Consider the following 25,384-nt stretch of genomic DNA (forward strand, 5'->3'; position numbering starts at 1 on the left):
GATGAATGATTAAGATCAAATATATTTTGGTAGTTTTTGATCAACATCTGACTGTAAAGAAAAAAAGGGTATTAAAACAAACATTATTCAATGACAAATGGGTTGCGTGGATCTTGTCTTCGGACACATTACACGGAACAACTCTTACCCGCAACACGCTGTGAAAGGATCTTGCTGCTGAACACTTTACAACTAAACTACACTATTACAGGAGAGTAATTGCCAGTTGCCAAATATATATTTACTTTAATCACATAGCGCGAAATTTGGTTGCAAATGCGAGTGATTTCCTCTCATTGTAGTAGTGTTGCACAATGTGTGAAAGATCGATCTTGGGATTTATGAATACAATTTTAGACCGTTCATGAAGATTGCGATTAATATATATATTTATTTATTTATTAAGTTTGAATGCTTACATGTGAAAAACATCCCACAAATTGAAGACAAGCATACACAACCTGGTATCAACTGTAGATTTTATTACTGAAAATTTGCCAAATACACATATAATTTCATCCAAGTAAATACATTTTGTTCACGTCTCTATTTTCAAAAGTGTTTAATTTGAGTATGATTAGAGCAGGGTTGAACAGACATTATATCTTCAAAGACTACACAATATATACTGTAGGTCTGAAAGCATTACATTTCTTAAAATCAGAGCATTCATTGATTTTTTTATACATTTTCATCATTTTTCTTTTATTACCTTGAAAAATCATATATAACTATATATAACCAGTAACAAACAGCAAAGTATAAAGACACCAAAGATATATTATATCATACTCCACTGACTCTGCATGAGAGAGAGAATGCAATTGAAAAATTCCTGCCATTCTACAAACAAAAGATCAAGCCAGTGTACAAACATTTGAGTGTTCAGACTTCATCTGTAGAAATAAACAGTTTTGTGTCAATAAGCAAGTTTGATTTATTTCATGGTTGAAAATCCAGTCTTGCCAGAGGCTCAGTAAAGTGCTTTAAGCACCACCATACAGTAGTTAGTTGCCAATCAGGTGCTATATACCAGTATTAAAAAACAAACAAAAAACAAAATACAATTAGAGATAAACTTTAGTAAGTAACAAAAGCATAAATGAACATGCTAAATATTTCCACTTATGTTCAGTGCATAAATAAAGATAAAATAATGATTTATGCATGTATGACTCTAGCATTAAGTGTCTCTGTCCAGATAACTATAAAAAGGTAGAATGTAAACAAGATGCAGTTCATTAACTGTGCTCTAAAACTAAATATAATATTATAGGGAGCACTATTATGCTCTCCAAAGGCAAAAAAAAGTAACGACGCCAACACTGAACCTATGAAACGGCTTTGTTTTTAGTGTGGAGTTTGTACTCACCGCAACTTAGTATAGTTGAGCTGAACCTGTCAAATAACAGATCATAGTATAAGAGACCTGATTTCAGTCAAAACTCCATTTTGACTCAATATGAAGTTACTGCATTTTGCCTTGGGACAGCATTATAAAACTCTAAAGCCTGCTTAGACTGTTAGCAAATAGCCACTGAAAATTTTGTTTTTGTTTTTTGTCAATAATATGCCAGTAGGAATCGCAAAAGGGCTAGACTATACTTTCTTAGGCACAAAGGGAGTTCAACTTTGCCCATAGACACACAATTCCATTTTGCGTTGGAGCTATACTTTTTATGCACTTCTATATTTTGGGGGTACGAACAGAAAGAAACTCTTTCCAATTTTGTGCTGTTCAAAAGATGAACAAGAATGTAAAACTGTATTTCGTACACTTGGTGTGCTGCCCTAAGCTTGCTGTGGTCTTTGAACATCCATGACAACTGAGGTGATGTGATATATTACACAGATAACACAAGAGAACAAAAAAGGAACACTGTGGCTCTATTCCGAAGCCTAGTGAGTTGCCTTGCCATCTAATACCTACATAGGGATCTGGCTTCTAAGGCAGTATCCTGACTAAAATGAAACCTCATATGTGACTGCTTTGAAACGTAGGCAGCTACTCTGTGTGTAATGCAAATAACACATTTAATTTAAAGCGAACTGTAGCATGTGGCGTAAAGCATGTTGCTAAACTAACAACTAAATACTCTTATAAGCAATACAACACACGGAACAAAGAAATATTGGATACAAGTCCAACAGCTACTCAAAAATCAATACTTTTTGGTATCATTTATAAATCAAAACTACAGCCACCATCTTGGATGGGATGGAATTTTCTTCTCTGTATAAGATACATGTGATGCTGCCTTTTAAGCAATGCTGAATTTTAAACTTTTTGAATAGGCTCAAAGTCTTTCTAGCATGTCAGTCCACTGTTGGCCATCTTTGGAACACTCTAGGGAGGTTATTTCCAGTCATGCCAGTGCCAATGCAATCTACTTGAATGGAGAAAGACCAAAATCTCAAACATGGTTGGTCAAGATTCCAATCAAAGACCATATTTCAAAAAAGCAATAAAATTTGACAATACTGGTATCATAAGTTGTGATTCTTTACCTCATATTACCCTAAAAAACGAAATTTTCCTGGCTTGTATAATTGATGTGCATTCCAGTGTTGATTGACAGGTGATGTCTTTATCTAAAAGGTGATCTGATTTTTTTACTTTATGGCGGGACTTCCTTTCTACATCCGTTGACCATTGGGGGCTCTGAGGTTTTTGGTTGAGTGATCCAATTTCTCGCATTCATGTTAATAGAAGTGGCCCATCTCTGCGAAATCATTTCTGATAGCCTTCATGTCAGAAGTGTGCCAATGCTACCTTAAAATGCTGCCTACTCAGGCAGCTCACTAGGCTTTGGAACAAAGTGTATGTTTTCTGATGTTTTTTGATTTAAACATAACCGTACTGAGATGTAAATTAATGATCATGATACATGAGCATAATTCATGTTTATAAGACAACTTTTAATAAACTTGCAATACCTAAGAATTAAAAATGGATACAACAGTAGGTAAATGAAAAACTTTGTAAAAAAAAAAAAAAAAAAAAACAACAACAAAAGAACCCCACAAAAAACATGTTATGGTGCGTTCACATACAACGCGAAGCGAACGCTGAGAGCCGGGCAGTGCGATTTAAGAGAATGGTGCGACTCAAACACGCAAAATCGCTTCAATCGATTTTCAACACGAGTGAAAAATCTGCATGACACATTGTTGCGAAAGCAATTGAGATTGTCCGGATGACTGACGTACTGACGTAGTAGCAGAAGAAATCTGGAAAAATGTATTAAAAAAAATTGTTGTAGCAGTGTGAGGCACCCGGAATTGTATGACACAATGTCATACATGTATAGAGACCAGATGAAAAAAGACATCGCTTGGAGGAAATTGAGTGAGGAAGTTGGACTACCTGGTAAGTTCTGAAAATATGCGCATCTACTTGATTCCAGCGATTGGTTGTACTTTACTATGAACCAAGTCATAGAAGCCCCTCCTCCTGTCCTTTTCCGGAATAGAAGGGGGAATACTCGCAAACGTGAGTTTAAACACAATTTTATAATCCAGCGAAAATTTTATTCGCATTGTATGTGAACACACTATTAGTCTCCGCTATGAAGAAGCATGCAAACTGCAAATATAAAAAATGTTAAATGGTTACTTACAAATCAGAGATCATAAATAAACCTAAAAAAAAAAAAAAAATGGACTGATAGATACTGAAAAAATAGATATTAAAAATATTTATCATTTAAGGGTCTTTATTATATTATTTTCTCACATTCTGAGGCTTTTAATTATTAAATATCACTCTATATGTGATATTCCCTGTCTTAACTTGTGTGCTCACCCAACGAACATGGACTAATGTCCAAATTAAATACCTGGACAAGAAAGGAGGACGTGAAAACACGAGAAGGATAGTATGATTAAAACTCAAATAAACCATTTATGAACACAGTCTTAAGTTGCTAAAGCTACTTGAATTCTCCAGTTCTCATTGTCTATTGATAGAAACTTTGGCATTCCTTGTAGACACAAGGGTCTCTTTAAGATGAAAGTCACAAATCTTCATTACCTTCATCCTATCATTTTAGTCATATTGCATCAGTAATGTCAGAACATGAATATACTTACAAAAGTTTAATTATTTCAAAATCACACGTTAAAAAAAAAACGAGAAAATTCACAATTCAACAGGTCTGAAACAACAGGCAGGGTCTTTATGGCAGCATCTGCGCAAGAATGTCAGACATATTTTCCTACATCTTCATTTTGATTAAATTCCTATTTTCAGTCACATCAATTTAAAAATAAAGAGATAAAAAAGAACTGGCTCTGCCATGGCTCTGGAAACAGGAACTAATATGTGATAGAGTGTTTTAACATTTTGTGAATGTTTTCTTCTTTTGCCGGGATAAACATACAAGCATTATGGATTTATTTACCTGAGTAAGATATCATAATAAACTGTACAAAGCTTTTTGAAGACTAAAGCACATACATCAGACGAGGGCTACAAACATATTAACTCCACTGATGGTGTAGGTAGTGCAGATTAGAGCGAAGGGGGCATATGGTCTTGAAAGTGGCTACAAAATGTATACCTTCATCAATCAGCTCTCCAAGGATCACTAAAGAGCCTCATCAATCATCCAGAAGTTGATTTAGGACCTTTAGAAAGTTATTTAAGCTGTAGATGTAACCCATGTAAGTACCACTAAAAGAGCTCCATCACTACTCTAGAACTTGCTGTAGGACCTTCATTAAGCTCTTCAAGCAATAGATATAACACATTTAAGAACCACTAAAAGAGTTCAATCAGTTGTAAAGAACTTGCTGAAGGACTTTTTGCTGGTTCTTCAGGCCATACATGTAACCCATCTCCAAAAACTACTAAAAGAGCTCCATCACTCCTCTAGAACTTGCTCTGGGACCTTCAGTAGGTTCTTCAGGTGATAGATGTAAACCATCTAAAAATCACTACAAGAGCTCCATCATCACTTGTCTAGACCACGCTGAAGGACCTTTAGCTGGTTCTTCAGTCCGTATATGTAACCAATCTCCAAAAACTACTAAAAGAGCTATATCACTCCTCTTGAACTTTCTGTAGGATCTTTAGTGGGCTCTTCAAGCCTTAGATATAACTAATTTAAAAACCAATAAAAGAGCTCTATCAGTTGTATAGAACTTGCTCTAGGACCTTCAGTAGGTTCTTCAGGCAGTAAATGTAACCCATCTAAGAATCACTAAAAGAGCTCCATCACTTGTCTAGAACTTTCTGAAGGACGAGTATGTTCTTCAAGCCATAAATGTAACTCAGCTAAGAACCACTAAAAGAGCTCCATTACTAGTCCAGAACTTGATGCAAGACCTTCAGCAGGTTCTTCAATCCAGATGTAACCTATCTAAGAACAACTAAAAGAGCTCCATTACTCATCTAGAACTTGTTGTAGGACTTTAAGCAGGTTTTTCAAGCCATATATGTAACCCTGGTCATGGACATCACTAGGGAAGACATGTGCAAAGTCAATCATTTTAACCTCCACATCACTGACCGTTTCCTGTTCCGCTTCAATTTTCGACTCCCTCCCCTCATCTTTCAGTCTAGCAGGGCTACGGTTGCCATTGGGCTGCTGTACGGACATTTTCCACACACTGTTATCCTGTTTGGTTTGGTAGTGGCTCCTGACACAACCTTTCTTGTGCAGGGAGTACATGGAGGAGAGGCTCTGATCAATGTTGTTGTTCTGCTCACGGCTTTTGGGTGGAAGATGGCTATCCAGTAGGGTCTGATAGCCGAGACTGGGCATACAGATGCCCTCGTAGACGAAGAGCAGAGAGCTTGCATAAAAGTTGAACTGACTCTGACTCTCAAACCACTGGAGGATTTTCTGGACTTTGAGGATGCTGGCAGTGATGGCGTCTTTGCGGAGAATTTCACCGTTGAAGAAGAACTTGGATAAACCTGTGGTACAGAGTGGATGCCATTTACGATTGAATGACATGATGAATTAAACAAGATTAATTAAACCAGGAGTAGGCCCAGATGGATTCTGCAAACTTTTTTTTTGCATGCTTGTTGATTTTGGGACAAGTAAATTCTAAATCAAGCAAAACATCCCCATTTCTTATTTTAATTCAAAAGCAGAAAGGACTTTAGTTGGAGTTGGCAGAATATTTAACTAGATGCAAATAGAAGATAGTAGTACATTCCATTCAATAGGTTCATAGTTCAATCAATGTAGTATTGAAAATATTTCTCTAAATAAATTTCCAGTGGACGAAAAGTAGTATTTTCAAGCTTGCCTTGGCAGAACAATTGACACCCAGGTACACAACAATATGACAAATTGAATGGACTGTACTTCTCACAGCTTTGTTTTTGTGTCAGATTAAATATTCCATCTGTTCTGACTAGTGCTGCAACAACCGATCAAAATCAATAATAAAAAATAATAATTGTGCTGTTTGATAGGAGTTGTTTCTCTCCAGCGAATCACTTGTGTTTTTTTTTTAATCTTCTATATTTTATAATGTATAAAAGTAATGCATATTTCCATTTCACAAAACCATTTGTCTTTACTGTAAGCAAGTCTCTGTTAAACAACTATGACTTCAGTAAGCCAGTTAGCTTGGGTAAAACAGTTTAAACAGTTTGTAAAAATCGTTAGGAAATTCATAAATGTAACATGTAAACCTTTTTGGTTACAATGTACATTTTTAGGCTTGGGATTGATGCCTTCTTCCTGAAAAATGTATGCCTTTGCCTTTTTCAATAATCAGAAAATGTTCCATATGATTATAAAACTATATATGCATATTTTTAAAGATATAAATAGGGCTACTTGTTGCACAATAGTCTTTGTCTCTTCATATTTCTCAATACAATGTTAGTACAGTGTGAGTTGCAGGCTGTAGTTCACTTTCCTCTAACATGTTTCGTAAAAAGGGACACTCCACCATGTTAAATGGCTGCATATCGCCTACTATAAACTTAGCTACACAATTTGTTTACTTCTTGGACTGTGGCCAATCAATTTATATTTTTTCCTAGTGTTCAAAGATTACATAATAGTAAGTTTTGCCCATTTGTTGCTTTTCGCTGCACAGACCTGCCATTCGCCATGATGTCCATTCATTCAGGATATTGACCAGCTCCATCAAATTCCTTCCAAACTTCACTTCTTTTGCCCTTTCCCCAAAACTCTCCCATTTGTTTATCCGCCATAAATAACATTATCCACAACGAAACACTATACGAAATACCAGCTGCACAAATGTAAGAGTGACCAAGGTGATGATAACATAGTATTAAGTACAAAAAAAATGCAAAATCACCCCTTTGTGGTCTCATAAATCTATTAAACCAGACTACATTAGTAGACTACATTACTACAACTAAAAGTGAACTGGAAAGCACAAAAAATAGGCTTCTAATCTAAATGTCGGCTTAGGTAAATATATCGATGCATCAAAAACGCATAGAGAAAATAACGTGCCGATCAATAATCAATATATCAATATTTTATGAAATTCCAAATATTTTTTACACATTGAGGAAGGCCTGTACACCAAAACGCTCGGTGTCTAATTCCCCTTTAAAAGTCATTGAATAAAAACATTAACAGTTTACTATCGGAGTGTGGATCAACTACATTTTATTACAAAAGCTAAAAAGATTTACAAACCCCCCCAAAATACAAAGACAATATAAAACGACTGAGTGCAGTGTAAAAATAACTTTGTTGGACTGATTCCTAATATTCTTTTAAAGAAAAATATAGTATTTTCTAAAGTTTTTCCATACAAAATTTGATGTTTGCTTAATATCTTTTTGCTTGCCTCTGAAAGTTTAAACTAGTTTTAATAGTTTGAAGTTTGATGGATATAAAGACATTACAGTAAGACGAACAGCAAACTAGCTAGCTAGAGAGAGAGGAAGTGAGGGAGAGGGAGCATCTAGATTAAAGACTTTTAGTGGGCTTATTTACATTTGAATTTTTGACAGTTTTTTAAATAACAAGCATTCTGTTGGCCTGTTTGAAAATTCTGTCAATGTAAGACAATGGAATTTTTCAGATTTGAGATCATCCACTATGTGAAAACCAATCAGTGCAATCAGCTAAAATGAAAAGCAGGAGATACAGTTTAGCTTTTTAATCCAAATAATCAAAGAAATAATTGATAATTAATGGATTTTCAAATATTTTTTAGTTGACTAAAGTTTATAGTGCATGTCACTAGTAGTTTTATTAGCATTACAAACCACAGCTGTGTTTCTAATGACACACTAGACTATGCAATTTTCAAGTGTAGTATTGTCCCAAAGGGAACACTTAACACTTTTTGACTAGACAGAAGCATTCACCGTTTAACAGGTGACAAAAGTGACGTTTCAAAAGCATGCGGTGTATTGCTGCTAGCTTTAGCACGTTAGCCAACATCAGTTCAACACTTATATCTCATAATGTACATATTCACACACTGTGGGGTGATGGTAAAGCGTTCAGCTGTCATTTGTAAAGTGCTTTCTTCAATGAAGTTTCGCTAGTTGCTACATTCTCCATTATTTACAATTGTTTTGTCAGGCCAGCATCACCAGGTAATCCGCTCATTCAGCTACGTACAGCAAGCCGCGCGCGCTAAATGTATGAAGTGCCTAACATTCCGTTTTAACGGTTGAAAAAGTGCATCATACGTGTATTTATAGTACACTACTTTTTGTTGCTTGTGTTATATTACTTGCACTACAAAATAGGGCTCAGTATTGATACAGATTTTCCGATTAAATTCCGATTCACAAGCTCTCGATTCGATTTGATACAGATTCATATGGATATATTTCAGCTATAATGTCCCTTTTGCTTTCATGTGAAAGAAATTATTTTCCAGCTAATGCCGTTAATTATACAGGAGACCTTCTAACAAGGTACGTTATGAAAAAAATGTATTTGACTAATTACATTTTATTAGTTTATCATATTGATCACGTTTTGGCTTTTTTTATTTTTTTTAAATGAACAAATCTATGTATTTAATAAATAACATTATATTTCATAATTTCACCATTATTTTGTTAAATGTTTATTGTTTAATTGCATAATTTGTACTATTTACAAGTACTCACATTGATTTGTTGAACATGTGCTACAATTAGTACAGTCTTTTTAACAAAACCGGCATTTTTGTATATCATATGTTAACGAGAGCGACTCGAATGGCTTTATCTCATCTTTTGTTTTTATCAACAGCTGACTGTAGAGAACAGAAAGGGTATTAAAAGAAACATTACTCAATGACAAATTGGTGGAGTGGATCTCATCTTTGGACACATTACACGGAAAAACGTTTACTTTTAACACACTGTGAAAGGATCTCGCGGCTGAATTCTTCATCACTATAATTCACAATACTTCACAATCACAGGTGTGTGAAATCTAAACATTTACCAGCCAGTTGCATAAATATATACATTTTAGCTACATAGCGTGAAATTTGGTTGCAAATGCAAGTGATTTCCTCGCATTGTAATGGAGGGTCGTGCATAGAGTAAAAAAAAAAAAATCGATCTTGGGATGTAAGAATTGATATAGAAATTGTTCAAATGAAGATTGTGATGCATCAGAAAATCTAGATTTTTACCCACTACAACTACAAAATGACAGAATAGTGCAGAAGTGCGCAGTTTGGGTCACACCTTATATGCTAATTATTTATAGATAACAGATATTGAACATTTACAATACAATTTATGAGATTTAAGATTATACAGTATATAGAGTTGGTAAAGGTTTCATTACACAACTGAAATGAGGGATAGAAGTGACATTTTAGATTTTGCCTTTTATATTTAGCTGTTTCTCAGTATGCATTGAAAAATTATTTTTCGATTAAATATTTTAGAGCTGAGTGTAAGAAACATTCATATTCACTATAGAGATTTCAGTTACTTTTTTTAATTTCCATGACTTGGGACTAGAATTAAAATTATTGAATTAAATCATTTTACATATAATCTAATTCACAACAATGGCTGTAAAGTCCAACCACCCTTTTAAGACATTTCAGTGTAAATACTTTAATAATGAGATATATATGAAATATCATCAAAGGCTGATATATAATGTTGTTGAGTTGCACTCAGGAACTATTCTTCAGTTTGACCTCACCTTCCTTGATAGTGTCCTTTACGAGGCCCCTTCCATAATGCTGGTCATAGGTGTCAAAGCTGTCTGAGCCCGCTTTATATACCTAAAAGTCAAAAGACAGTCAGACAATAAGCATGAACATTTTTGAACTTGAAATATTAACAGTCATTTCAAATGTCTTGCTCTCCCTCTAGAGGGCACATTAGGTCATTACAGCCATTCCAAATAATACAATTAGTTCCAATGAAGAAATTCAATTAAAAAATGAACTTCTAGAATGGGTGATGAGACAGCAAATGTAATTTCATACTGCGTAATTAACATTTATTTTGAGGGGCCTTTCTTTCTATATCACCTAAATCAGCAGTGCAATTATGACTAATAGTTCTATTTGCATGGCGGTCATGTAAATTGCTTCCTCTCATCTATCTGTTTTTCCATGTGGGCTGGCAGAGAACCAGACCTCTGGGACGGACCAAGAATCATAATTTACATAACGTCCACTCCTCATCAATATTACATCAAGAAACCGGACTGCATTGCCCTACCTGTGCACAATTTTGGGAAAACATCTTAAAGGCTTCAGAAATCACTATTTTCTAAAAAAGTAAAAGGTCAGCCAATAATTTAACTAATTAAACTGAATTAAACCTCATTTATCATGAGCTGCTGATAGAGTGTTTAGAGGTCTCCACCCACATTTCTCGAGAGATGAGATATAGACCCTTAGGACACTTGTGCGGCTGATGAATTACGGGAGAGGTCACAGTGCAAGATATGCTCATCCTGACTGATGCCACAGATATACAAAAATGTCTCTCGGAGCAACTATAAAGCTGAACAACAGAGGTTTGTTGTCACGGACATCAATGTGGTCAGGTTACACATAGGCCACATACACACTACAGCTATTAACAGTTGTCACACCCCTTCAGAGAGCTTCGTTCACACAGAGCTCTTTTAGACACCAGAAAGCTATTTATTGAAAGTTGCTTAATATACAAAAGTGGGAAAGTGGCATTTACATGCACCGTGTTAGTATTTTTACACCTGTACACTTGCAGCTCGGTCAGTAAACAGCTTTCTCCACAGCAAAGTTTATAACATGGGATATCACAGATATTATTTGTTAACCGGCGTACTTAAACGTATATGCGGACGTGAGGGATAGTAGTCGATATTTTAAATTGGTGTGCTCGAACATTGGCAAAAACATTGAACTCTGAGTTAAGTGTCAGCATTATCCCCAGCGCTGCGATTTGCTTCCGTTAAGTGTTTAAAAAATGCCAACTTTGATCCCGATGATGCTGAACTTTTGAAGCATAGGACAAGGATTACCAGACAATTTGCATATAAGCAAAGTCTGTCTTTGCAATGACAGGTCCAACTTTAAACCTCAGTATTTTTTCAGAAAGTTTTTACCTTGCCAATAATGCCCAGGGCCCCATGGTACCTTAATGCAACTCCGGTAATGTTTGGCCCTGTTGGTGATCCGATCACAGCCATGGTGCATTTCTGCTTAAAAAAGGTATTAACATGAGTCTCAGATGCATTTCCTGTGACCACTTGTGATCAGTTTTCGAGGGGAGGGGCTCTGATTCCATGATGACATACATCAGACAATGTCAGTGCGTTATTGCATGATAATAAACCGCAAAAAAGGTATAAAAGACAAAGAAAGCACGAATTAAACTGGCGTGGCATTTTTCTCAGATGCAGCTGAAATTTAATTGAAGAACAAACACAATTCTGCTTGAGATGTCAGCAGAATTCTCCATTATACCTGTATTTACTGCTCTTAAAGATGTGTGTGGTTCTCATTTGTGTCACTTCATGCTGATTTACGAAACACTGAAGAATTTGCTTTTTCAAAATTACCAATCAGACAGTAATTTTCCATTAAAGCAGCATGCAACTTTCAAACGCTTGTTTAAGCAGAGTCGTTGATTGAAAGGTCAAGAGAGGTGCTTCACTTATGTCTGGGATGCATTTGGGATGGATAAACATTTTACATCTCACTACCTCCATATGTGGTTTCAGTGATCCAAACACTGTATTCCAATTGTATCTAGCACTGATCACTTGTGGTCTGATCAACAAAACGCATCTTATTACCAGGTCGAAAAACAGGGTCTTTGGCAGCCAGAAAGTGTCCAAAGTTTTGTCTTCATGCGCAACAAATAGGCACACCCTTTTGCTTGCAAAAAGGCTCAACTTTAGGTGTGGGGACGTTTTACTAAAAACAAGGTTTAGGTTCACTGCAAACAATGTGATAAGTCTGCTAAAGTAAAACATGACAATAAACACTTTTTCTCGCTGACAGGGTGTGATGTGTCAGAATATGATTCCAGAAGTACGAGACATGCTGTACATTCTCTGCGAGTTATCATTTGTTATAATTTAGTGCATGGCCAAAAGTAAAATAATTTATAATTCACACAATGCATTTTTTGAAAGAAAGAATCTATGTTACTGGCATCCAGTTCACAGCAATCCATTTGGCAAGTGAATTTGTCAATCAGTTTGAGATTTATTATGAGGGCTTGTTTAAGGACCGGTCAATGTACACCTGCGTAAAACATGCTTGTGTAGCGTCTCGGGTGTGGACTTTTCTAAGGAAGCATCAAACGTATGCTTTGATCTCACTTTGGTGGAATTGCATCAGGAGAACAGCATTTTTAGGTCGCTGTGTCAAGTTAAGGCAGTTTGAAACTTAGAAAAACAAGTCTTGCGATCCCGGTGTTCGGATTTGCACTCCATCAAGCTGTATTTGAACGCAAGTACGTGCTCTCATCTTGTACTGTCTGCTGTGAGCAAGTGTGGTTTGTTCATTATATAAATTGTGCGTTGTCAAAACAGCTGGAGTTTCGCTTGCCCCCTAGAGAAAACAGGTAGTACTTCAAGATATTCAGGCTCTCCCTTATCTCGCTCTCCCACTGATCAGCTGATTCAGTGCTGGCCGTGCTCTATCACGGCCCAGCCACGCCCTCCTTCTCGTCACACTCCTCTCCTGCCCGATTCAGGCTGGGGCACCACTGGTCGTATTAACTCCCCCCCCGGTCCTAAACTGCTCCTCTTCCCTCTGGCGGACGCCAGCTCGCTCCTCCCATGGCGGACGGCAGCGAGTCCGCCGGACCCTGGTGGGCAGAACCGCTACTCCCCTTCTAGGCAGATGGCCGTGGTTACTCCTGATCTAGGCGGTCGGAAGCAACCCCTACGTCCCCAGAGAGACGGCCGGGGCTGTTCCCCTGGCAGATGGCAGTGGCGAGGACACCACGACAGCACGTCCCTCCTCCCTCCTGGGTTTTGGCACCACTGTAACTGATAAACAGACGGGCAAGGATTGCGGCGGGAACTGGCTGAACAGTCAGCATAAAGGTTTAATGATAAAAATGAACTTAAAGCAACAAACAAACAGACGCACGCAGTGCGGCCACGAGTGTCTCTGGCTCCCCGTTATCTCACTCTCCCGCTGATCAACTGATTCAGTGCCGGCCGTGCTCCATCACCGCCCGGCCACGCCCTCATCACACACTGAATTAATGCGTCTTTTCAATTCAAAGGCAGTCAATAGCGACTCACTTTAAAGCTTAAAAAAGGGTCCAGGGGTATTATCTATACAGTCCATTCAACTACGTATCATATTCCAAGTCTCTATATCATTTTGCAAGTCTTCTGAAGGCATTCATACATTAGGTTTTGGTGAGAAACAAACCCAAAATGAAAGTAATTTTTTAGTACAAATCTGTTCATGCAAGAAACAACACGTGAATAGGAGAGCCATTGAGCACCGCTCTCATAGTGCTCATGACAACCCTATCTTGAAAACCCTATCTTTTTATCATCTTTTGAAAACTCTGTTGTTGCTCGGACAACAAATTGTGTCTTATATTGGAAAAACTATGCAGTTCCTCTTCAATAATTCTGTACTAATGGGTACATAGCTGTCTAACAGCTTGGTAGCTGGCCAGCCAACAACATTTTACTCAAGTTTGAAGTGGTGAAAGTTCACCAATGTTTTGTTTTACCAGGGTTCTTACCATGTGTCCTTGCATAATTCAAATGCTGTGTTTGTCCAATTTCTCCATTCAAACCCTTTGAATATTTCACTCAATCAGTGTTGATGACTGATTGGCTCTTGCCTACCGAGCTCAGTAAATCTGTGACTCCAGTGCACAAACTGTGGCCTCTCTACCAAGCATTCACCCCCACTGCTCTCTCTCAAAGCTGTTGACCATTAATTAAAATGGTCAACATGAGGCTTTGACACTGACCGTGCTGAAGTGGCTAATTTCCTGAAATGAAAGAACTTCTGGAAGAGCAAAGCCACATCAACACTAAAAAGCAAGAAAGTGTTTAGAACAAGATATCAGGCTAGATGTCAAGACTTATAGGCCCTGTTTCCACCTAGTATTAAGATGCGTTTTCGGTGATCCGATCACAAGTGATCAGCCGAGATGCATACCTGTTTCCACTTGGAATTACCATGTGTCTCATGCATCTGCTGTGACTCCTTGTGATCGGAATTTGTGCTGAGTATCTCTGATTTCATGACGACATAGAGGGGCTAGGGGAGGGCGATATACTGGTAGACATGATAAACAGGTAGAAATTTGGCAACCGGTATATATTTTGGATTATCATCTATATTGTGGTTATGCAAAACCGCTACCGCGTGCAAGAAATGTGCAATTAATTTGCTATTCACGTAACGTACGTGGTACACATTTTGTCTGAGAAAAGGAGGAAGAAGGCGGAGTGGCTCTATGTGAGACTGAGAGAATTAAAGAAACAGGGTTTTTCAGGTACTGACAGACACCCAAGCAAAGTTTTGGGCCACCAAAGCAAATTTGGTCACATTAATCTTGCTTTCAGAATATGCTTCTCATCAGACACATGCAGCTGTGTTTCACGTGATTTTCGCACACGCTATCTCTGAAGCATGAAAGTGAGCACGAGTCCCATTTGAATTCTACTGAGTTTTGAGTTTTTTACCTTAAAGCGCTATGGAGGAAGTCAAACATCTTAAATGGCGAGAGAGCCTGACATTCTAATCAACACCATTGAGGAAAACAGCTAAAACAATGTGTCATGCGGCAACAATTGTGTCATCTGTCACACAGATTTTTTAAACCTAAAATTCAGTTGGAATAATGTTCGATATTAGAAAGCAAGTAAAAGCCTAATGAAGTGTTTTATAATAATAATAGTCAACAACATCAGATTTAAATGTAAAATTTAGTATTGTGGTAAGGTTGATAACCACTTTTTGAATACCACCAATTTGTTTGGCTTGACTATGTCAAGTTCCAAATAAAGAGAAAATTATACAAGAGGAAGTAGTTTTCATTTATAAAGTATTTAATTCAATGACTGGATTTAAAAAAAAAAAAAAAATAGGCATTACAATATGGTTATTTAATATATAAAGCAATTTTTATTGCAAATGTTTTATCACACGCTGTAGCACAGGCATAAAGAATGAAAGATGAAGCGCTGAAACACTCAGCTCCGTCTCTAACAGCTACCGCAAACTTTACACAGACAGGGGGGGGAACAGAAAGCCACTGAGAAAATGCTGCTTCAACTTTCTTTGCCTCAAAACTGCATCTCATTTGGAAAAATAATCAAGGCATTATTCCCTCATTTCTTGTCAGACAACATTTCCACTCTCTTTACTGTGCATATAGACACACAGATCTCGCATTCAGCATGCCGTATGATACATTGCGTTTGGAAATAAATAAATAAAAGGCATCATCATAGGTTTTGCAGATACAAATATGAATGGAGGTTTACATGGAGACAAGAAACACAGCATTGTCACGCTCTCAGTAAAGTAAGAAGCAGATTTTATTATTGTCTCTTCAATAACAACACAGCAACAAGTGAATGATCTACTTACACTTTTACTATAAATGCTGATGTTAGAAAATGATCTGACATTGGCATAATATTCTGCTTTACATGCTGTGGTTGTGTGATGTTTATAAGCCCACATCACTAAATTCTGGTCTTAGTATCCTTCTAGTAATTTACATTGAGGTCAATGAGAGCGAAACTTTGTCACATTTGCCGGAAATGCAGTCGCTTGCTTTCATCTGTGGATACTATAGAACCAAGCCATTCTAGTTTTAGAGTACTCAAGCAATGGCCACAGAGGAACATGGTGGTATAAAAAGATTATTAATAAATAAATGACAACTATCGACATAAGACTTTTGCCGATAACCGAGACAATGGATCGCAGATGAATAGGGTTTATGCTAATGCTTGCTACAGCACCCCTTCTGGCAATGCTGAAAACACAACCCATACTCGCTTAACAATATCAAATGCGTTGACAAATTTCAGAATGCAAAGATGTGTGTAACTGAGCCCATGTAACTAGAAGCATTTGCGTTCACATATTTTTGTCATGGGCTTAAGGCTTAGCTAGTATCACAATTTCTTGCAACCAGTTTTGCAAGTTGTTTTGTAAGAATGTATCAACACAGGACATTAATAGTTAATGTTAATGCATCATCTATTGTGTGAAGAGTATAAATGTCATGTAATGTATATGAGTCAATACATCAAATGTCAGTGTCCATAAAGAGAGTGGCATCACTACATTAACAATAGTTCAGTTAGTTTTTTTACATACAACGCAGATATTATAAAAATTCTGTTGTCACTATCAGAACTTTTTCGGGAGTGACTTTAGTTGTAGAATGCTGTTGTTCCTCCCATCAGTCACCAAACTCAGGGTGTACTGAACAGAACAGAGCAGAAAATGAGAGACAACTGTATTTAGTGTGTAGTTGGCCATTAAGTCCAGTTACAGTAACGTTTGAATTGTACATGGCATTATAAAATAAACAGAGCCACGTTTGAAATCCACAGTGATTTTAAAAAGGCACATACCCTCATACCCAGAACCAAGAAGCCAATCTCCTCCATCAGCGGGTATTTCCTGATCTGCTGCTCCCGTTTCTCTTGCAAGGCGAAGGGGTCGTAGCTCCTCTGCCCGATCTTCACATCCATGATGCATGGCTTCTGAAACCTACGTGTCACGTCCTCCAGTTTTAGGTACAGGTCTGTGGTGGAAAACAGAAAGGCTTACTAAACACACTGCATATCCATTCATTCATCTATACATCAATCTATCCATTTATTCGGAAGGAAACGGTTTACATTTCTCACATATCAGAGTAATGTGGCCACATTTTCAGTTTGGTAAATTATAGGTATGACACTATTGGGGTTAGGAAATTGGAGGCTGATACCCCTAACCAATGATTTAAATTTGATTGTCCAATGGTCAAAATGCAAAAACAACAATGCTGTAAAATAAAGGAAAAAATGTAATTTAATGGAATAAATCATTGATGAAATCGATCGTTGGGGGACACTGGAATCTAGTAAATAGCATGAGGGTTTGGCATCACACACACCAGAGGTGCCTTCAAAAACTAGACAGATATATCCGAAAATCGCTACAAAATGGCTCCAGTGAAATCGTTAGTATGATTTGTTTACCCTCTTTATAGTTTTGTTTAGATTATGTAATGCAAATCACTAAAACCCAAGCAAGATGTCGCAGTGCCATTAACAGCTGTTGACGTTATTACTGTTATCACCAGGAACATTTATCTCAGTTGATCTCTTCAAACGGGTTTCAAAGAGAGCACATATGTTTGCCTAAATGGTTTCTATAGTCTGCCTGAACACCACTCATCTTTGCATCTTTGTTTATTGTTCAATTCACGGTTACATCCATTATATGCATGTTATACATCTGGATGTATATTATTTATACTGGTATAAATAAAGCAATGGAGAGAAAAAAGAAACTGCATATTTCTCTCCGTCACTTTATTTATACTTTCTTAGGCATTGTAAGAAATGAGATGAACAACCGTGCAGATCATCTTTTTTTTTTTGTTAACAGGGAATCGTTTTAGCTCTACTATCTGCATACCTGTGGGAGTGTCAGGTGAGGACCAGGTGCCGTAGTACTTGGGAAGGTGCTCTCGGAGGTTTATGAGACAGGGGTCACAGCAGTCTTCAGCGTACACCTGGTGTGAAAAAACTGTTAATTGTTGGAAAGAGTCCTATTTGATTTACATTATAAAATGACATCTGTATAGTAAAAGGGATTTGTGGGTTTTCATTGTTATAAATATGGCTGAATGATATTTCGAATTTGTACGATATATCGCAAATGAACTTATCACAAGACGCTTATTAAGTGTGTTTACATGCACAGCAATATGCTAATAACCAACAAAAAGCAGCACAAACAGTCTATAAGATTTAAAATCAGGTTATCCTCTGCTTTTGATGTCAAAACTTTAACAATCAACACTTCGCACACTGTATAAGCCAGTAAGAATGGTTGGTTACATACAACATGAAATTGGGGTAATGGGCAAAAATGTGCCGATCGGTTTTTTGCTTAAACCATTTAACCTTACCCCGACAGAAGAACACTATTTGCTGTAAGGTGTTTACATGACATGTTGTCAGCTTATTAAGCATAATCTGTGTATGTAAATGCATGTAATGCTTAAATGCGGTTGCAGTGCAATATGATTTTATTGTAGAGGTCGACCGATAGTTTATTTTGCAGATGACCAAGGTGGGGAAAGGGCCGATCACCGATTAATCAGCTGATAGTTTTTTTTTTTTTTTTAAATCGATCTACAGAATAATAAAACAAATATCTTAATCTTTCCTTACTATGAACACACTGAGGCTGCAAAAATAATAAAATCCCAAAGGCAGTTTATTGTGCAAACAAAATCCCAATAATAGCCAGAGAAATTATGATTTGATGCATAACACGGGCATTTTTACTCTAAACAAGCCGGAAATAAACTGGGGACTCTTTATTTTTAAATAACAGAGATTTGGCATGTTACAATGCTCTATAAATGCAAGTGTTTCCCAAATTAAGCCAATAGAATCACCAGATGTAAAATTGTATATGTATATATATTTCACAAGATGAGGTTAATTGAAAATTTTTTAACAAAATATCAGCAAATATTGGCATTTATTTTTTCAGATAACCAATAGTTCCAAAAGGCAACTATCTGTATCGATTAATCGGTAAAACAGATATATCGGTCTACCTCAATTTTTTTGTTGTTGCATTAAATCAGTTTGAATAGTGTTTCAGAGTTTGTTGTAATAAATGGCATTTTGTAAATAGCATAATATGTCAGACAAAACTGTATTGTTAAGCACAATGTTAGGTTGCAATGCTCCAGCAGCAAAATCCTATAGCCAACACTGCATCAACATATACTGTACACCCAATTCAAAGACCATTGTATGACAAATCAAATATACTCCAACACTTACCATACTATAGAACTGCATCTCTCTGGGTCCTCTCGGAGGGGGCTGCAGCTGTTTTAACACTGTACCATCAGGATGTTGCAATATACCTGTAAAGAAAAACATCTCGCTGTTTGTGTGCACTAACATTTTTGAAATTCTTCACATTTAGTCCTTACATATCTCTGAAAGGAAACTGATTACTGGTAAGTAATGCAAGCTATTTTGTCCAACACAGCTCTGATATGCAGAGAAAACTATATTAAGTGTGCTACAGATGCTTCTACGTAAATAAATGCTCTGTTTGGTTTAGTTTAAGTAAGATATTGTGACTTGGCCCTTATGAAGCTCATGAGAACAGTGGAGACTAAAGCCGTGTGTGTAAATGACATCATGGCCTGGCCTACATGCTGGTGAAAAGTGGGCTGATTGGGCTTACAGATTACGGTCACAGACTCTGGTTGTGATGCTCAGGATTTAGGTCAGGCTCTCCCTATTTAAAAAGCTATATACATCGGTGATTAATCTATACACCCTTCAGCAAAAGGAAATATATGATGAGCCAAAATTCATGCTAAGAATTTGATCAGTTTTTACAACCAGGGGACTATAACCAACTATAATAATCAAAGCAAAAAATAAAAAAATATTCTGGAAAATTTTCACCACCAAAAATAAAAAATAATAAAATGATATTTTGCACAAAAAAGCAGCACATTTTAGGATCATTTGGATTTGCATTGTTATTGTCATGATTATCACGTTACATAAACATGGTCATGAAATTTCATCTTTTTAGAAACGCCATCAATAAAATGGCATTTTAATGCATTTGATGACCAAAACCATTCCAGACACATAGCGACACAGTTATATCACAGAGTGATAATTCAAATAATACTTAATGTGTTTGTCAAGAGTTAAGAGAACAATCAAAAATATCTTAAAATGCTTCTTTAAATTTGATGTTGAATCCTTTGCAGTTGACAGGATATTAACCTTTGGAAGGCAGAGTTTACATTGTACAGTGTTGTTTTTCCCCATGTCGCCTTAAGTGAAATTATCTCTGTACATCCAGTGGTCAAACACTGATTTAATCCGCTCCATCTTCACCTGGCTAATGACGAGTATCAGGTCTGTGTGCAATTTCACAAACCCCATTCGTAGTAAATTCAAGAGACTGTTGTGCTTGACAATCCCAGATGATCAGCAGTTACAGAAATACTCAAACCAGCCCGTCTGGCACCATCAATCATCCATGCGATTATCCAATCAGCCAATCGTGTGGCAGCAGGTGCATTAAGTGCAGATACGGGTCAGGCTGGTTTGAATATTTCTGTAACTGCTGATCTTCTGGGATTTGCACATGCAACAGTCTCTAGAATTGACTTAGAATGGTGTCAAAAACAAAAACATCCAGTGAGTGGCAGTTCTGTGGACAGAAATGCCTTGTTCGAACTGACAAAGTCTACGGAAACTCAGATAATCTCTCTGTACAATTTTGGTGAGAAGAATAGCATCTCAACATGTTAGACAGGTGGTTTCAATGTCGTCGCTGATCAATATATATATTATACACACACATGCATAAACACACACACACATAACCCCAATTCAGAAGTTGAGACAGTATGAAAAATTATAATAATAACAAAGTTATTTGTAAATAATATTCACCCTTTGCTACATTGAAAGCACCACAATTACACACAATATGATGTTTTACCTTGTGAATTTTATATATATATTTTTTAAACGTACAATATTTTCAAATCTGTTGATTGCAACATGCTCCAGACAATCTGAGACAATGTAAGACTAATAACAATTTGACAAGTTGAAATAAGGCGATGTACAAACAGGAGATGTTTAACATATGATGTGTCATAGTACTGTATACTGTATAAGAAGCCTCCAAAAACAGCCTAGACCTTCAAGAGCAAGGATCGTTCACGACTTGTCAATTTGCCAACAAATGCTTCAGCAAATAATTCAGCACATTGAGAACAAAGTTCCCCAAAGAAAAATTGGAAAAATGTTGGGCATTTCACCCTCTACAATGCACAATATAGTTTAAGGAATTCAAGGAATCTGGTTAAATCTCGGTGTGTAAAGGGCAAGACAAAAAAACACTTCTGAATGTGTGTGATCTCTGAGCCCTCAGACATCACTGTCTTAAAAAACATCATTTATTTGTAATGGAAATCATGAACATGGGCTTGGGATTACTTAAGTAAACCTTTGTTAGTCAGCACCATTCACTTGCATACACAGATACAAGTTAAGCTTTTACTATACAAAGCAGAAGCCATACATCAACACTGTCCAGAAGTGCTGCTGACTTTTCTGGGCTCCCTCTCATCTGAGATGGAAAGTAGTATAGTGGAACTGTGTTTTTTGGTACGAAGAGTCCACATTTCAAAACGTTTTTGAAACACACAGCCATCATATTCTCTGAGCTAAAACGAAAAAAGACCATCCAAGTTGTTATTAGCATCAGGTCCAAAAGCCAATGTCTGTATGGGTCAGGGGTCTGTCAGTGCCCATGGCATGGGTAAATCGCACATCTGTGAGAACACCATGAATCCAGACACATATGTACAAATTTTGGAGCAACATATACTGCCATCCAGCACCGTCTTTTCTTGAGATGTCCCAGCATTTTCCAGCAGGACAATTTAAAAACAACTTACTGCCCAGATTACAAATACATGGCTGTGTAAGCATAGAGAATGGGTGCTAGATTGGCCTGCCTGCAGTCCTGACCTGTCTCCAATTGGGAATGTTTGGTGCATTATTAAGCACACCATCCGGCAACAAAGACACCATACAATTGTCCAGCTAAAGACCTACATAATGGATGAATGGGGGAAATTCCACTTTCTAAACTTAACAAACTTGTCTCTTCGTTTGCTAAATTCTTAATTAGTGTTATCAGAAGATATGGTGATGTTTCACAGTGGTAAACATTCAAATGTCCCAAATTTTGGAGCATGTTGCAATCATCTGATTTGAAATGACCCTACATTTTAAAAAACATATATATATATATATATAAAATTGTATATAAAATAATGTTCATGCAAAATAATCTTAATAGTCCAAAAATAGATTCTTTTTTTAATGCATTTTTTATTGTTGACACTTTTGAAATATAGCCCAAGCAAGTTCTTAAGAGAAGAACTTTTCTTTTTTTGTAAGGTTTACCAAAAAAGTACGCTACAGAAACAGCTACAAACATATTTCCCTTGATATTGCAATGGTGATTATTTTTAATTAATAGAATTTACATGAAAATAGGCTACCTATTTTGTCTGGGGCATCTGCATGCCATATACTTTATGTAGGCTACACGGCCAACATAAAATGCGAACCATTTCCGAATGACTTTATTGCTATTTTACGCATAGGCAAATCAAGACTCAAATCAAGCGAAAACGGTCGAGTTCACATTGCCCCAAGCACTAGCAGCATAAAAAACTAAACTATTATTAAAATTGACAAAATTCTACACAGACATTGAGCATTTAATCAACAGTCAACAGACAGACAAATGTGTAAGCAAAAATTATATTTGGCATGGTCCTCCATTCACCGTAATCAAAGTTTACCCTGTAATCGATTACTTCGTGTTCCAAAACCTGGAAGTGTGAAAAGGATTCAATGACACATTCCACTATTAGTTAAGTGTGGCTGTTGTAATCATTATCTCAATTATTATATTGTGCAGCCTAGAGCTACATCTAATCTAGATGTGATCATTCTTTGCAATCTACATCACCTGAAGCTGTTTGGAAGTTTAGAGTTCATCTGGACTGTGAATTGTGTAATTCTTTCTCTCAGTGCAGTGCTGCTCTCGCGAATCATTAGAGTTTCATGTGAGCTCATGTTATGTTAAATGAGATCAAACGACTATTCGAGAACGTACATTTTTGTCGACAATTTTTTATTGTCTATAATGTCGACTAATCGTTTCAGCCCTACTACATATGGAAGGGGTTAAAAATCTCTTAAATTAATTCAATCAAATTATAAAGACATTCAAATCTTTGCAATAATCCGTTTTTCTTGATTTGTTGTTCTTAAAGCATTGATCTAATTCTCTTTCAAACTGCGCTACCACTGACTCAACATATGTGTCATACATGTAGAGCTTTTGTGCATGTCATCAACACGCTAGCATGCCATGAGACAAACCCAGTTCAGTCAGCAGTATACAAATATTATAGGAAACATGGCAAAAAACAAAATCATATATAATATAGGGGAGGGATGTTTTCACAAGGGGTATAAAGTCCAAGGTCCAACAGCACAAATAATTGTATTCTCTCAGTGGCTTTTGTGTTTTTGTGAATTCTGACCTCAAAAGTAAAAGTCCAATATTGTAATATTTTTGTTACATCTGCTGCGTATTACAAACACAATTCCATGTTATGGTTGAACTGTGTTCTCAAGACTTATTTAAGTTTATTTTATATATATATATATATATGTCCCATCAGGGCAAGGAGTCATGTGTTTTTCCTATATGTAGTAATTCTATACAATTAATTTTATTATAACTTCTGTAGGCCAAATCCATTCATTTATTGTTGCCTTTAAAACTTTTGCCATTTAGAGAACTGATTTGGGTTAAACGTTTTTGTTTATTTTTGCTGAAAAGACGTTTGAATGGCAGGTTCCCATTGTGAAATGGTCATGTAAAGTAATGTCTACTTGCCTTTTTTTTATTTATTTTTTAGCAAAGGCAATAAAGCATTTACAAAATTCATTACTACTAACCTTCTGTTGTTTCACCTTTTACATTTAGCTGTTTCAGGATCTGTTTGCATCATATTTGTGTTGCTGTTTACATGTTGCTTAGATGCCAGTATTATGCTATTTAATATGCTAGGTTCCCAGATTACCTTGACAAGAGCAGAGAAAATATATTTATTTCTGTAGCTAATCCTATATTAAGCATGTGCCTCAAAGAAATGAACATGATAAACCTAAACTGAGAAATATTCACTCCATTGAGTACATGGCGACCGTCTCCCCTATAACAAACCAGGAGTATGGTTCAACCCAAAAGGAAAGACAACATATGTATACTGACCCACTTTGTCCACGCCATACTTGTGTCCGGCCACCTGATGAGAGAGCGGCACGCAGCCGTTCAGGTGAGCGCTCGGCGCGCTCTTCCCCGCGTCCTCCGGTAAACACGAGCCCCTGGTTATTAACAGCGCCACAGAAGAGTCCATTATCTGATGCAGACGACTTCAATGCACTGGCTTTTTATTTCACAAAACTTCCATTTGCCAATTCACATATTGATCTCACGCCCTCGACGCGTCATCCAGTATTGCGATACTGATGTGGATGACCGACCGATCGCGTGCCATCAGTCACTGAGCCCACGCGCGCAACCACGTAACAGGCTATTCACATCACAGAAAACAACATCCCACTTCCTCACTTCACAGATGTTTACACAACTCCCTCGGAAATTGGTACGAGATGGTAGATACGGAACGGGTACGGTATATTCCGGCGGAGTTAGTCATTTCCACTCGTGGGGTCGCACAGGAACACGCAGTTACGCGAACGCTTCGCTGTTGGCTTCCGCCCCGCACACACACTGAAACGTGTACCCGAGAGACACGCTGCGTGTGACGTCACGACGCACGGCTGGCAGACGCGTCACTAGTATTATTTAACAACTCATATAAATGGTCAGAACAAATTTCTTGATACATTGTCCAGATCTTAAGTCTTTCAGAAGATTAAATATGCCATGTTATAAGATCTCTTAAGTAATAGCAAGAATGACACATTTCGACAGTATTATATCAATGTTTTTCTTTTTGAGGTTATTTATACTACTTTTTTCTCTCTGTATTTCCCAACTGTAATGCTTTTCTGTTCTGTGTTTGTGTGATATGCAAATAACTTCAAAACAAGAAATTAAA

The 25,384-nt window shown here is 36.9% G+C and overlaps 1 protein-coding gene across 1 annotated transcript; it reads right to left on the bottom strand.

Moving 5' to 3' along the window:
• Positions 1-474: 474 nt before the first annotated feature.
• On the bottom strand, positions 475-25,024 carry LOC127633200 (inositol polyphosphate multikinase-like). Its single transcript, XM_052112067.1, has 6 exons — positions 24,532-25,024; positions 19,458-19,543; positions 18,070-18,166; positions 17,013-17,185; positions 10,128-10,209; positions 475-5,923 (listed from the first exon to the last, which is right to left on the bottom strand). The coding sequence occupies exons 1-6, from the start codon at positions 24,674-24,676 to the stop codon at positions 5,388-5,390; spliced, it is 1,119 nt and encodes a 372-aa protein (XP_051968027.1). The 5' UTR covers positions 24,677-25,024; the 3' UTR covers positions 475-5,387.
• Between the last annotated feature and the right edge of the window lie 360 nt (positions 25,025-25,384).

The sequence above is a fragment of the Xyrauchen texanus genome, chromosome 40 (assembly GCF_025860055.1).
Source record: "Xyrauchen texanus isolate HMW12.3.18 chromosome 40, RBS_HiC_50CHRs, whole genome shotgun sequence".
NCBI lineage: Eukaryota > Metazoa > Chordata > Actinopteri > Cypriniformes > Catostomidae > Xyrauchen > Xyrauchen texanus.

What these genes read in the sequence shown, in the direction of transcription:
- LOC127633200 (XM_052112067.1), bottom strand. Translation starts at nt 24,676, where the DNA reads ATGGACTCTTCTGTGGCGCTGTTAATAACCAGGGGCTCGTGTTTACCG. An exon ending in AGATGCAGTTCTATAGTATG is followed by an intron (nt 18,167 to 19,457) that starts GTAAGTGTTGGA and finishes TTTTCACACCAG; the next exon opens with GTGTACGCTGAAGACTGCTG. An exon ending in TCTTGGTTCTGGGTATGAGG is followed by an intron (nt 10,210 to 17,012) that starts GTATGTGCCTTT and finishes TTTGACTTTTAG; the next exon opens with GTATATAAAGCGGGCTCAGA.